General features: G+C 44.7%; 1 protein-coding gene across 1 annotated transcript in view; it reads right to left on the bottom strand.

The window, feature by feature from the left end:
* LOC132475755 (inactive dipeptidyl peptidase 10-like) overlaps positions 1 to 14965 on the bottom strand; it is a 211693-nt gene that overhangs the window by 66002 nt on the left and 130726 nt on the right. The window contains exons 4-5 of the mRNA XM_060077058.1: positions 5747 to 5841; positions 5274 to 5348 (exon numbers count right to left, since the gene is read on the bottom strand). Of these exons, the coding sequence (XP_059933041.1) occupies positions 5274 to 5348; positions 5747 to 5841 (170 nt within the window). The remainder of the gene's footprint in view (positions 1 to 5273; positions 5349 to 5746; positions 5842 to 14965) is intronic.

Below are 14965 nucleotides of genomic sequence, written 5' to 3'. Positions count from 1 at the left end.
GGGTCCAGCTTTCGCAGCCATACAGGAGGACGGACTCCACAGTGGCATGAAATAGGCTCAGCTTTATGCGACGGGGGAGATTTGAGCGCCACACGCTTGACATAACATTCAGGGCCCTCCACGCCATTGCCTTCCTGATCTTAAGGTCTTGTTCTGTGGAGTTTACCCAGGAACCCAGGTATTTGAAGTCATTGACCTCTTGCAAAGAGCTGCCTTCTGATGTTGTAATCGGCAGATGGTCTGTGCAGATGTTATAGGTGATTACCTTAGTCTTCTTTATGTTCAGTCTGAGGCCAACCTTAGCACATTCCACCTCTACTCTGTTCAGGAGTTCCTGTGCCTGCTCCACGCGGTCAGACACCAGGCAGATGTCATCTGCGTAGTCTAGGTCTGCCAGGGCTACAGCAGGGCTTCTTCTAGACTTCCTTGGTGTGATTGTGAAGCCCAGCTCCTGCTCCCGCCCGTTGATGGCTTTCCTGAGCGCGTAGTCAAGGGCTATGATAAAGAGGAAGGGGGCAAGAGTGTCCCCCTGCTGCACCCCTGCCAGGATGTCGAACCCCTCGCTGATGCCATCTGGGGTTACCACCTTGGCTCTTGTGCCCTTGTACATGGCCTCTGTGGCCCGGAGTAGATTCGGGGGGACCCCGTAAGCTTTAAGGATTTTCAGCATCATGCTTCTGTTTATTGAGTCAAATGCTTTTTTGAACTCAATGAAACATAGCACCGCTGTCAAGTTGTTCCTCTTCACTTCCTCAATGATTCTCCTTAAGGCCAGGATCTGGCCTACGGTGGTCCTTCCCTTTCTGAAGCCATTTTGGTTGTCTCTCAGGTGTGGGTCAATGGCGTCCCTAATCCGGTTTAGTATCATGCGGTTGTACATCTTCGCTATGACACAGGTCAGGCTAATGCCACGATAATTGTCCGGCTTAGCCAGATCTCCAGACTTGGGCACCGGGATGATATTAGAGAGGGACCATATATCGGGTTTGATGTTTTCTATCAGAGCCTGGTTGCAGATCTCCAGTATGATGTTATCGAGATCGCAGTGTTTAGGGACCTCTGGGGGGATACCGTCCGGCCCAGCACTTTTTCCTTGCTTCAGGGTGGACTTCACTGTGGCAAACTCCGTAGCTGTAAAGGGGCCATCGTCAATGTTGAGGTTTGTGAGGACTGCAGGTATCTCTTCCTCAGCTCCGTCCACTGTTGGGTGGGTGCCTAGGAGATCCCGGAAGTGGGTGAACCAGGAGGTCACTCTCTCCTCTGGGCTGCAGCCTGCTAGCTGTCCCTCTCTCGTCTTCTTGCGCCCACTCATCTCGTTTATGACCTTCCATGACTCCTTGTATCTCTGTTTGCCATGTTCTGCCTCCACCTTCTTCACCTTCTCCATCAATTCTTCCCCTTTGATCCTGTCGTAGGTGCTGAACAGCTGCTGTTTGGCGCTGTTCAGCTCCTCCCGACTCTCTGCGGTCCCCTCTCTCTCAAAGCTTCTGCGTGCCTGTTCCACCAGTGTCCGCGCTCGCACAACCTCCGGGTGTTTGGACCTAGGAGAGGCTCTATGTCTCCCCTTTGTTGGCACCCATTTCCTGGTTGCCTCTTCGTTGGCGGATAGGAACCGCTCGTAGGCCGTTGGCTCCCCTTCCTCGGCCAGATGTAGGCGGGCTCTCACCTCCGATGTGTATTTGGCCTGGAGTTCAGGGCTTCCCGCAAAGGCCTCCCAGTCGGGCCGGGCTCTCGGGGCGCTCTTGGGGACCCTTAGGCTCAGGCGCAGCCTCGTGGCGACCACACGGTGATCGGAGCCTACAGAATCGAACGTGCTGTAGGACTCTGCATTTAGGATGGACTTCCTCCACTTCCTCCTTACCAGTATGCAGTCCAGCTGACGTCGCATACTGCTGGCTCGGTCCTGGAATGTCCATCTCTTGCCCATTCTCTTACGGAACAAGGTGTTGGCGGCCAGTAGTTCATGTTCCGTAAGAAGGGCAGCTAGATGTTCTCTGTTGCGGTTGGTATTGGTGTGGTACATGAACGGTGCGTCTTCCGGTCCGAGTCTCGCGTTGAAGTCCCCCAGGATTATGAGGCGGCACATGCCTCTTCCACCAGTGTCCGCGCTCGCACAACCTCCGGGTGTTTGGACCTAGGAGAGGCTCTATGTCTCCCCTTTGTTGGCACCCATTTCCTGGTTGCCTCTTCGTTGGCGGATAGGAACCGCTCGTAGGCCGTTGGCTCCCCTTCCTCGGCCAGATGTAGGCGGGCTCTCACCTCCGATGTGTATTTGGCCTGGAGTTCAGGGCTTCCCGCAAAGGCCTCCCAGTCGGGCCGGGCTCTCGGGGCGCTCTTGGGGACCCTTAGGCTCAGGCGCAGCCTCGTGGCGACCACACGGTGATCGGAGCCTACAGAATCGAACGTGCTGTAGGACTCTGCATTTAGGATGGACTTCCTCCACTTCCTCCTTACCAGTATGTAGTCCAGCTGACGTCGCATACTGCTGGCTCGGTCCTGGAATGTCCATCTCTTGCCCATTCTCTTACGGAACAAGGTGTTGGCGGCCAGTAGTTCATGTTCCGTAAGAAGGGCAGCTAGATGTTCTCCGTTGCGGTTGGTATTGGTGTGGTACATGAACGGTGCGTCTTCCGGTCCGAGTCTCGCGTTGAAGTCCCCCAGGATTATGAGGCGGCACATGGTGGATGGCTGTTCTAAGGTCATCGTAGAACTTTTCCACTTCCTCGATCGGTGCTACGTTGGTGGGAGAGTATACACTCATGACCGTTGTTACTGGGTTCGAAATCAGCACTAAGGATCCTGTTGGTGTGCGAGTGCACCATACGGAGGGCCTTTCGTGCTCGGGGGCTCACCATGAGTCCCACGCCACCCGTTGCTGCCTGGGCATCATTACGCCATGCAGATGAGGTGATGAACGTGCGTCCCCCCACTCTGCGATAGTTAATTGTCTGGTCTGTGTGTACTCTCCTATGCTCCTGGACTGCCAGGATCTCCACTCCCCTATCCTCGGCACAGTGCGCTAGTTCTTCCAACCTCGCCTCTTCCCTCACTGTGTTTGCGTTGTAGGTTGCCATAATAAGTGGCCTTCTACAGCGCAAGAGTGCATTGGACGTTGGGCTGTGGTCAGACTGAACCCTCCCTCCCCGTTGGAGAGGGTTTGGGGTCCAGTCGTCATAGTGTCCCCCCGGAGGAGGACCAGCACCACCGTCCGCTGCGTGGTTCCTGCGGACTCCCGCCGCTGGAAGTATAGGATTATCGATGTCTTGTGTCTCCATGGAAGCTATACATTGCGCATTATTAAAGACTGTGGGGCGCAGCTCCTCACAGCCCTACTCTGGCCGTTTCAGGCTTAATGCCTTCGTCCGCCCTTGCTGCACACCTTCAGGTGGTATACGGTGCGGAGCCAGGCACGAGCACCGCGCCTGGAGAACCGAGAGGATTGGAGACTCCGATGGAACCTGTGGTTTTTGTTCGGAGTGACCTTCTCCTAGATGGGTGGCCTACCATGGCAGAGCCCTATCTGCTCACTATTTACCCATAGCTGGGACAGTGGTTGACAGGTGCCAGGGCGTGTCCGCATGCTGGCGGGCCTGCACACCGTGTCACTGGGGCCCACTGCTGCTCCGAGATCTCCACCAGTTTAGCCTGGAACCGCAAGGTACCAGTTACCGTGTGTGGCCACGAGGAGGCACTGTAGGAGTCTTGGTGGTCGAGAGGCTGTGTATCAGCAGGAGGAGACTTACGCACTCGGCTCCTCTTTTCACCCCCTACAAAGAGGGCTAGCCGACGGCAGTAGCTGAAAGCAGAGAGTAGCAAGCAGGGGCAGCATACAGCATACACTAACTACAAGCACTACTACTCCAGTAATACTGCATTGACGCATCATACACGCCCTGTGCAAGCACTCACACACAGAGTTGTGTGTGAGTATCAGAGTGTTTTTAATTAACACTCTGACAGAGTTGTTAATTAAAAAAAAGAAAGGTCAAAAAAGCGGCTGTGTTTTTTACAGGGGTCCGACAATAAAGACTAAATATAGGCCTTTATATGATACCTATCTAGAGTGTTTCGACCTTTAAAATAAGTAGTTGAACTTTCATGATTAAAAGCACTGTATTAAGCAACAGATAGAGAAACACTTAAAATATGAATGTTTAAGGCAGACAAATTGACAACTTTGGATGAGAGTAGCAGATTGTACGGACAATTCACCCATTTAAATATTAATCTCTCAATTGCCTCTCAATAGCTATCTGTCATTAATATTTAAATGGGTGACAGATAGGTTGTGTTTTTATTGCAAAAAGAAAAATCAGTTTCTACAATTACGTTTCATTTTGAGTTGAATTCATGACAGGTCTTACATCAAGGGGGTCTGCAATTAGCAGCCCCCTCTGAAAAGGCCCGTCTACTTCACCAGTCTCCAGGAGCCCTTCAAGGATGGCTGTTGATTTCTGATGTTTACCTGACAAATACCAGAGCAGGAGGACCTTCTGGTTCTCAGCTACATTGCCATGGATGTCAAGAAGTCAAGATGTCGAAAAGAAAGGCCATGAATTTCAAAGCTTTCGATAAATTGATGAAAGGAGAACAGTGACCATGACTATAAAACTCTGCAACAAATAGAATAAACCGAAGTAAAAATAGGAAAACATTGGGATCACACAATACAACTGAAGGTTGATGGATGTTCACCCACCTGTGGGCCTCCTTGAGCAAGATGCGTAAGCCATACCTGCTGCTTAAAAATCAAATCTATCCCAAATTCACTGAAAGTTACTTTGGATAAAATCGTAATGACCCATGTTCTAAGAAAGATGAACAGGTGTGATGTCATGTTTGATGACAACAGGTGTGATGTCACGCAGTAGCGTGCGGTGCCCCTTGATTTCGGTGGGGCAGAAACTACTTGCGTATGACTACAGCCACAATTTATATATATTTTTAACATGCATACTTTGAGCTACATTAAAACTTACTCACAACTAATTGTGATTAAGAATTAAAAATAAACTAATAGCCTAATGTTACTGCACGCTTTTGAAGTGCCATCCGCAACACTCGTCATATGATGTCCCTTATAGGGAAGTTATTTCTTCCATATTTTATTTTAACAACAGGCTAAGCGAGTGCATTGCAAATACATGAAAAGCAGAAATACAAGTCAAAATAAACTTGGAGCAATGATTTACTGAGGAACTATTTTTTTTGGGAGCATGCTTTTGCAGGGAGTTCGCTTGCACCAAATCCCTGCAGGCACTGTTTCCTCTTACCTGTTGTACATCATAACCGAGGAGAACATAGTTGAGGTCCGGAGAAAGGGCAAACTTGGAAGCCTTGAACGTAGCCTGGAGGCAGAGATGGGGAAATTAAAAAAAGAAAAAAAAATCTGATTTGAAGCTTGGAACTCATGTCGTCCAATTTATGTTGGACTACATGAATTTAACATTATATCATTTCTAACTAATTTACATTGACATGCACAGGTTATAAATTAGCCTAAAAACAAGACCCAGATTTCCATACTTCCAATAAAATGATAACATTTGTCACAGCTGCAACGGTGACATGTTTTGTTGATAAGAAACCTCCATTGCAATTTCTAAATTGAAGCAGTTCCAAACTCACTCAGCACTTTGACGGGTGTTTACTCAGCATTCCGGGAACCAAATTTTAGGGCAAAGTCTTTCAATTTCAAAGTTGCACGCCATTCTCCAGAGACTATTTGGATGACTGAAGCACTCACAAAAGTTGTGTTCATCAGGAGGAGTTGGGTTTGGTTGCGTTGGGCGTTGGCTTTATATACGCTGCCATCCCAGCTCTGAAAGATGAACTCCTCATCTGAAAGGTAGGAGGAAATAAGAAGTAATAACTAAGTAAATACTTCAATTAAAAACATTTAAATCAATTTGCGTCATCAGCATAGTTAGAGAATTAAGTAGAGAAGGAAATAAATATATCAATGAATTAAAAGAAAAGAAAGGAAAGATTGTAGATTGAATGACTACAACAACAATACATGAGGGGTAAGAGGGACAAGGTGGTGGTCATGTGGTCGGGGGATGAGGTTCCGTCAAGGGATAAAGGCTGAATGGCGCTGGCATGACTGCTGTGTACAATCTCACAGCTGTTGGGACAAAGGAACACCAGTGACGCACGGCGAGAAGGGATGACCTCAAGCTCCAGCGCCCCCACCACAAATCTGGCCTTCGTCTCCAGCCCCCCCAGGGCTGGCCGTCATTACCGACCACAGGGCTACCCCCCCCCCCCCCCAGCTCATCAACAACAAGAAAGGTGTGCTGCCACCACAGACATGTGGGTAAGAGTCTCGTGACACACATGGAACGATTTGAGCCTTCTCGGGGGGAACATCCTCTCCCTTCCTGAAGAGGGCTTAGTGTCTTCCCTCTAGTTCAGTTTGTTGTTGAGCTACACCCCAAGGCACTCGTTAAGAGGAGCGACTGGTACTCTCGCTCCCCTCGATAGGTACAGCATACCATAAACTCCTGGGTCTTTCCCATGTGAAAATGGGGATGGTTCCCCCCCTCCCAAAAAAGATGAACAGAAATACACTTGACAAAAATGAATAATAAAATAACAAAAGACCAAATCAAAAACAGGTCATGTTAATCATAAGACAAATAGACAAAGAAATACTTAACACGCAAACAAAAGGAAAACAGACATTTCCAGAAACATTTCCATATTACATAGTACAGTACTTACACATGTACAAGATGAGAGGCATTGTCAGGGGTTGTAGATAAGATAAATGCTCCTGCTAGTAAAGGTATTTAGTAGTAAGGGGTAAAAAGGCCTACTTGAGTAAACGAGTACTCATCAAGCAAATTATAGACAATTACATACTACATATTTGTAATTTTTCCAACATCTTACAAATACCTAATTATGTTGATGTGAATTTTGACAAAGATTTGGACTGTCCAGACATGACAGTAAATGGGTCCTGGTGGGCTCGCAAGATGAAAGTTGCAATGAAACTGTACCCAAGGCCTAAGAGAGATGCAAAAGCTGAACCATCTAAAAGGTTTGGAAAGACCAGCGTCCTCAGACAATGTACAGGACTGGTAAATGGACAGCATTTATATAGCACTTTCTTGTAACCAATGGCCACCCAAATCACTTTACAGAAGAAGTTGGGGTTAGGCGCCTTTCTCATGGAGACCTCGCCATTCAGCTAGGAGGAGCCGGGGATATAACTAGCAGCCTTGCGGTTATCAGCCAACCCGCTCTACCTCCTGAGCTACTGCCGCCCCTAGACAACACAGTAAGATCCTAGTTAATGGAGAAGACTCAGCCATTTTACCATCCGGATGGACAGTGATGGACCAGAATGTCTTCCTTGATGTCTTGATTTTGGCATACAGAGGCTGCAAGTGGTTCTCTAAATGACGCAAATGTAAACGGAGACCAAGACCAAATCCAGGACGAAATCAGGCACAAAATCAGGCTAATTATCCTGTGGTTTGTACCGAGCATAAGGAAAGTTCTGGTTATGGAGAGGGGTGCTACAGTACATTAAATAATTGCCTACGATTAAAAGAGGAGTGCCCTCTCTGGATATAGCTTGTCTGATCAAGTGAAATTAGTTCTGGAAGGAGAGACTCAAGAAGAACACCACTTTTGCCAATATCTTTACATCAACATAAAGGCCGATGGGACAGTAAGATAAACATTGAGAAGGAAGTTTTTCTCTTTAAAAAATACCTCTACCTCTCCCTCCATCATCAACCGCACCTCGTTGATGAGAGCTAACTAAATCTAGCGAGAAGATATGAAGTTAACAAGAGGTCAATGTCAATGGAGGGACACAGGGCTGTAGTTATATGTGGGGTGCTATATAACAACAGTTATTTCATGTGAGTGCTACATGCAGCGCTCAACTATTGTAGGCTTTATTCTATCTTTCCTTCTTTATTATTCTCTACAAACCTTGGGACCTATCTCCTTCCTAAATTCCCCTAGAGACTCCATTTCCAGATTAGCTTGGAATCTTGCGCATAAAAAGTATATGTTTAAGATATTCTACTTTTAAAATATTATTTCTTACAATGGAAGTCAATGGGAGGACGGCGGAGCCGTCCCCCCATTCTCTGACACTTCAACTACTTCGGACTTCGTTTTACCAATCGTTTTTTACCGTTCAAACATTTAACAAATCAACATACTTGTATCTTCAATAATCAAGAAATGAAGAAATGAATTTAGCCCAAGCGCAGTAGCGTAAGCTTCCATTGACGTTTGATTGACAGGTGCCCTGACACGCCCCCTTCATATGCTTTCCATTTGGGCTAAATTAGTTTAGCCCAAAGGCTGACCTAGCACGGTAGCTACAGTACAGTGACCTTCGACCAATCACAGCACAGTAGCGCAAGTGCAGTATGGCGGGCGTTAGCATGAAAATGAACGAAGTGGATTATTTACTTTCTAATCGGTTTTCTTTAATGTCTTTGGAGGAAAAATTGGAAGCGAAGAGATTGGCGACACATCAACCAAACGATGTACAGATTTACTGTCAGGAGTGCGGTCAGAATATGGCCGGTAATAGTGCATTTGTAAGCGGGTCAACAACGTTTCGTATCGAAACATTAAAAAAGCTGTCTAAATAACCCAACATGACGTGACAAGTGTGTAGAGAAAGTGGCCCCTCTCCCAGCCGCATTTCAGGCAGTAACAATAAATTTCTCTAAGCCAAGGAATCGGAAATGATCTAATTTAATGTTGCATAGGCCTACAACATTGCCAAAGAGGAGTTGCCATTCACCAAATTTAAATCCGAAATTATTCTCATGAAGAAAAATGGATTAAACGTCAACCCGACGTATAGCAATGAGATGGCATGTGCACAATTCATTGCAGTAATAGGCGACACCTTAAAGCAAAAGACAGCTGCGGACGTCGGAAACGCCACATAGGCCTACATGTCCTTCATGATTGACGGCGAAGAGTGTGTGATCATCTACAGCCGCATTTTGCGCAAAGGGAGAACTGTCAACATTTTAATTGTGTAATACTTTAAGCGTTTTATTTTGCTAAATGGTTTAGTTCGAAATGTTCAATTTCAGCTCATTGAAGCACTTTAAACACCTATTTTTCTTTTTATTATTTATAATTGTGCTTCAAATAAAGACATGCCTTTCTCTACACCTTATTCTTGTTTAAAAATCATGCACTTTATATGAAAGTTATAAACAGAGATATAAAGGTGACCTCATGGCGTCTGGAGCCCTGTGAAGTAGTGATAAATGTAATGCATTCTTTAGGCCACCCACCCAAAATCACCACCAGCCATCACTGGGTACGTTATTTCATGTTAGTGGCGCTAAAATAATTCATAGATTGGAAATATGATTGTTATATTGTCAATCGTAAGGACATTTGATTCAGGATGTATAGTTGAGCTGGCGTTGACTGTAAGGTTGATGTTCTTTAAGTTCTTGTTAGATTATTAGGTGAGTGCTGCATGCAGCGCTCAACTATTGTTCTTCATAAGTTTTATTCTTTCTTTCTTTCTTTCTTTCTTTCTTTCTTTCTTTCTTTCTTTCTTTCTTTCTTTCTTTCTTTCTTTCTTTCTTTCTTTCTTTCTTTCTTTCTTTCTCTCTACAAACTTTGGGACCTATCTCCTTCCTAAATTTTTCACCTAGAGACTTATTTTATACTTTCTAAGATATTCTCCTTCAAAAATATATCTTTTTTTTAACATGGGAGTCAATGGGAGCAGACCCAGCGCCAGAGCAAATCTATACAGGGGGCACGTCGATTTTGTGGGAGGGCCCGCATCAATATGACAGACAGGTGTAGCCTACAAAAAACTCAATTGCAACAGTCCACAGCAGTGCAAACACATCAGCATGGCCAACAACAGCATTTCCTTAAGACGCACGCAGTTCGCAAATAATAGCCTACACAGTAACACATACAAACGGCCAAATAAAAATCACATTTGCATTGTGTGCGCGGCGGCACATTAAATACCACAGACGCCAACAGCAATATGCTGTTTTGGCATGTGCTCTGCCAAAACATTGTCGCATAATCCAATGAAAGCACCGGTCGGGACCCATGACGTCAGCATGTGAACAGACTTCGTCTCTTTTCACCAGAATTTGTAGGAAATGAGCGACAAAAACTACCAAAACAATTAGGCTACCATAACACAGTGATTTTCGCTTTACATAGCTTCAAGGCCTGTGTCCAAGTTGTGTTTATTTTATTTTTTTATCGGTTGGAACAAACACTGTCTGTGCTCTCGGGAGCGGCCAGGGCATGCGTGTGTGCAATAGTGTTGGCTCGTTCGTTCGCGAACCGGTTCGAATGAACGAGTCTTTAGGACGAATGAACTGAACCGGTTCGTCTCTCTCGTTCGTTCGGTCGTCTCTCTCGTTCGTTCGGTCGTTTCGTTCACCATTCGATTCAACGGAAACTCGACTGAACGAACGAACGAGTTTCCGGTAGCACTAACTCCACTGAGTCTGACTGACTCAGCTGAGAGCCGTGCAATGGCGTGCATTCCATGATGCGATTCACCGTTACCGGAAACTAGGCTGAATCGCGAACGACTCCTCCACGTTCAGTCGAGTTTCCGGCGAATCGATTCACCGAAAACTCGACTGAACTGGGAGGAGTTGTTCACGAATCGTATGTTCGTTCAGCCTGGTTTCCGGTAGCGGTAAATCGCATCATGGAATGGACCCCATTGCACGGTTCTCAGCTGAGTCAGTCAGACTCAGTGCACTGTAAAAAATTATCTGATCAATAAGTTATGATAATTTATTTATTTCAACAACTTAAAATAATGTTTTATGACATTTCAATTCAAATGTATGAGTTTTCAATCTTCCAATTTAGGTTCATAAGTTACTTCAATGAATCACAAATTCCTGGTGCTTGAATGAACTTGCCATTTTAAATTGAGTGGGGTGCAACTGGCGTGTGCGTAGGACAGCTCTTTGCGCATGTGCGAGTCCAGCCTCAAGACGTTGAGATTGAATTTGAAGTTGGCGCCAGCCACCTGCAAGCAGTCGAGACGGCTTTTGGTAAGTGTTCGTGTTTTTTTTTTATATTTAGAATGTGCGTCGATGAAGCAAATAACTTGATTAACGTTAGCTATCGTTCGATATGTGCAATACTTGTGATATCATTTTAGCGAGGCACATTCCGAGTTGGCTGGCTAACGTTACCTTGTTAGCTAACGCTAGCAAGGCAGACATGTGCACTTGCCCTTCTACTGTCTATGCACTTGCCCTTCGGCCCCGAGTAATGTTAGCTGCCTGTCGATCATGGCGGCGTGGCCGCTAGCTAACGTTAGCTGGCGGCGTGGCCGCTAGCTAACGTTAGCAGTCCATTGTTCGTAGCTTGGTTGTGCAAGTTCATTACTGTTTGTTTTACTGAACATCGATCGCATTAGCTACACGGATAGCCAGATAGACCCAATTGTCGTGTGTGATTGTTTTAAAATGAATGAATTAAATGAGAACTGAATTATTTTAGATTGTCTAAACAAGATAAACTACTTTAAAGACATTCTTTGATGAAAATAACTGCTGAAACCACTAACAAGGACTGGTGAATAGTACTGCGGCCACTAACGACTAATCTAAACGCCTAATTATAGTGTATATATATGTATATATAGTATATTTTTTAATACGTAATATAACGCAGGTGCGCAAGGCAGCCACATGAGACGCCAACATTGTTTTCAACCGCTCGGTACCGTGCCGTATTAATTCCCAAGTTTTGAAAATAAGTATTTTAAGCGAATAAGCGATGCACTTTTTGATTTGTTTATTTGGTTTTGAACGAATAGTTTTGGATGCATGCATCGGCTTTGAGTTGGTTAGTTACTTTGAAATCGCATACGCTCGCCACACACGCACGCGCGTCATATCAAAGCAGTGAAGGCGGGGGGAGGGGGAAGAAAGAGGATAGCCGATTAACCAGAAGGGTGCGCAGAGGCACATATTTGTGTGGAGGTGAATTACAGTGAGCCGTTTGAGACGGGAGAACAAAAATAAATAGGCGGTCAATAGTAAAAACGACTTGTTGACAAAAAAAATTGCCGTCAACTAATCGTGGCAGCACTAGTGAACAGAACACATGTTAATAAGTTCACTGTATTTTGAACTTGCATAGCAATGAATCATGTCATGGTGACACTACATTACAAAGAACAATCCAAAGCTTAATTAGTCAAAATAATGAAGTGAAGCAATTCATAAATCCAATTTGTTAGTTAGACTTAACTAGAAATGTGCTCTTGTTCACTTTTGCAATTCACATCACTTAAAGCGTTTCTTCTGTTTTGTGTATTGCAGGTGCTTTGTGAATTACCAGGCTTAGCTACACGTTAGATGAAGTGGACTTGTAAGTTTTGCAATTTTGCCTCATACAAGCAAAAGGCTATAGTAAATCATTACAAGGACAAGCATGGACGTGGAATAACTGGTTTTAGTTGTATTTACCCTAATTGTTTTACTGTCTTTCAATCCCATGTGGAACTTGTACAACATTTGAAGTGCCACAAACAAGGAACGAGTCCCATTGCTAAACTTTGATGTGAACTTTGTAGTTTTTCAGCGCCAAGCAACATCAAACATTATTTTCTTCATTTAAAGAGACATTTGATAAATAGAGAGACTGGGAATTGCCCGTTTGTGGGGTGCTCTTTTAAATCTAGAGTAGCCTCAACTTTTACTGCTCACAGAAGCCGGCATCATCAGGCTTCTACATTCAATCATTTCAAACCTGAACTTATTCTTCATTGTCTCAGTCAAGATTCTGCCAATGATGAAGAGGATAACTTTGATTTAGAGTCACCAGATGTTTCAGTTACTGAACCTGACTCTCAGCCTACACAGAAGTCAGTTGAGCGCCGAATTGCATCCCTTTTCCTTCGACTGCAAGCCGTCCTTCATGTGTCAAAGTCTGCGATTCAAGAACTTTTGGATGATTTGTTTGATATTGGAGAACGTGCTGGACAAATAACTAGGGAGTCAATTGAGAATGTTTTGAAGGAGCATAATTACTCATCTGAGGAATGTTTGACATCGTTGACTGAAGCATTTCAAAGTGCTAACCCACTTAATTTGCTTTCAAGGGAAGGATCTTTAGGCACCGACTACAAAAGACAGTCATATTACAAAAATAACTTGAGTGTCATTGAGCATGTCGAATATCTTTTGAACAGACAAGAAAAGTCTCATACTGTTATCTATATCCCTATTCTAAAGTTACTTTCCAATCTTCTTAAAAGAGAAGAGGTACTGCAAGCATTAGCGAAAAACAAACCAGTTGAACAGTCTGGCCACTACAAGTCTTTTCTGGATGGTGACTTCTATAAATCGAATGGAATTCTCTCAGGTCAAGAACTAAGTGTAGCTATTACTTTGTATATTGACGACTTTGAAATCTGCAATCCGTTGGGCACATCAAAAATGAAACATAAAGTCTGTGGTGTGTATTGGGCTATTGGGAATTTACCCTCTAGGTACAAGTCAGCATTGTCATCAATCTACCTTGCTTTACTGTGCAAGGTTGAGCATGTCAGGATTTATGCTTATGATAGTGTTTTGAAGCCACTGATTGACGATATTAAATGTCTTGAAACAGTTGGTGTGTTTGTAGACAAACTAGGGTGTAATGTTAAAGGCACCATCTTGTTTGTTGCTGCTGACAACTTAGCTGCACATTCCTTAGGTGGTTTCCATGAGTCGTTCAATGTTGAGAAGTTTTGTAGGTTTTGTCTAGTTAGTCGTAAAGACATACAGACATGTGATGCTAGACCTGGGAACTTTGTTTTAAGGTCACCAGAGTAATTTGATGAAGCTGTAAATGTGTTGAAGCAGAGTGACGTTGCATCTGTTGATGGTGTGAAACGAGACTGCCCTCTCAACAGCCTGACAGGATTTCACACATGCACAGGCTTTCCACCTGATTTCTTGCATGATGTGTTGGAAGGGATTGTACCTGTAGAACTAAGTCTGTTCCTTGCCGATTTGATTTCAAAGAAGTATTTCACATTAGAAGAGCTCAATAGTGAAATACAGAGCTTTCCTTTTAAATTCTCTGATAAGACAAACTGTCCCCAGAAAATTCCTTCAACTTTTCGAAAAAGACTGGAACTGTAGGTTGTAATGGCCACGAAAATTGGAGTCTTGTGCGTTTCGTTCCCCTTATCATCGGCCACGTGTTCCAGAAGGAGATCAAACATGGGAAATAGTCCTTGAACTGAAAGACTTGGTTGAGCTCTTGGCAACTCCATCTTACACTTTAGACTCACTTTGTTATTTGCAGTCCAAAATATCGGATCATAGACAGTTACTACTGACAGTTTTCCCAGATTACAAGTTACGCCCCAAACATCACTTCATTGAGCATTATCCATGCCTAATTCAAAGGTTTGGACCCTTAATAGAGTGTTGGACAATCAGGTTTGAGGCTAAACATTCTTTCTTTAAAAAGGTAGTGCGTGATGCCAATAACTTTAAAAACATTCTGCTTACCCTGGCCTCAAGACACCAACTTATGCTTGCATATTATCTTGAAATGCCTAGCATTTTCAAGCCTGAGACTGAGACGGCAAAAGTGACTGATGTCTGCCTGGAAGTCTAAGATGGTGGTGTTATGCCGCTTTTCCACCGCACATGTAGCTCGACTCGACACGACACGACACGACACGGTAGCAGCACGGGTGCTTTTCCACCGCAAATAGTACCTCCTGGACGTGGGCGGGGTCGGCTGCGCGAAAGGGCCGTGACGTATTTTTGTACGCGACGCAAACAAGACCTACGCAACCCACACATGGACAGAACCCACATAACAACAATGGAGGACATCGATAACATTACTATTATTAGCTGGCATGTTGAAGAAGTTGAAGAAGTGGAATATATGTTGGCTGCGGCGCTGCTATGGCTGTTACCAGCATGGTTGCCATGTCGCT

Source organism: Gadus macrocephalus, chromosome 17 (genome assembly GCF_031168955.1).
Source record: "Gadus macrocephalus chromosome 17, ASM3116895v1".
NCBI lineage: Eukaryota > Metazoa > Chordata > Actinopteri > Gadiformes > Gadidae > Gadus > Gadus macrocephalus.
Note: the sequence above shows the minus strand (reverse complement) of the source record. Positions and strands in the feature narration are given on the sequence as shown.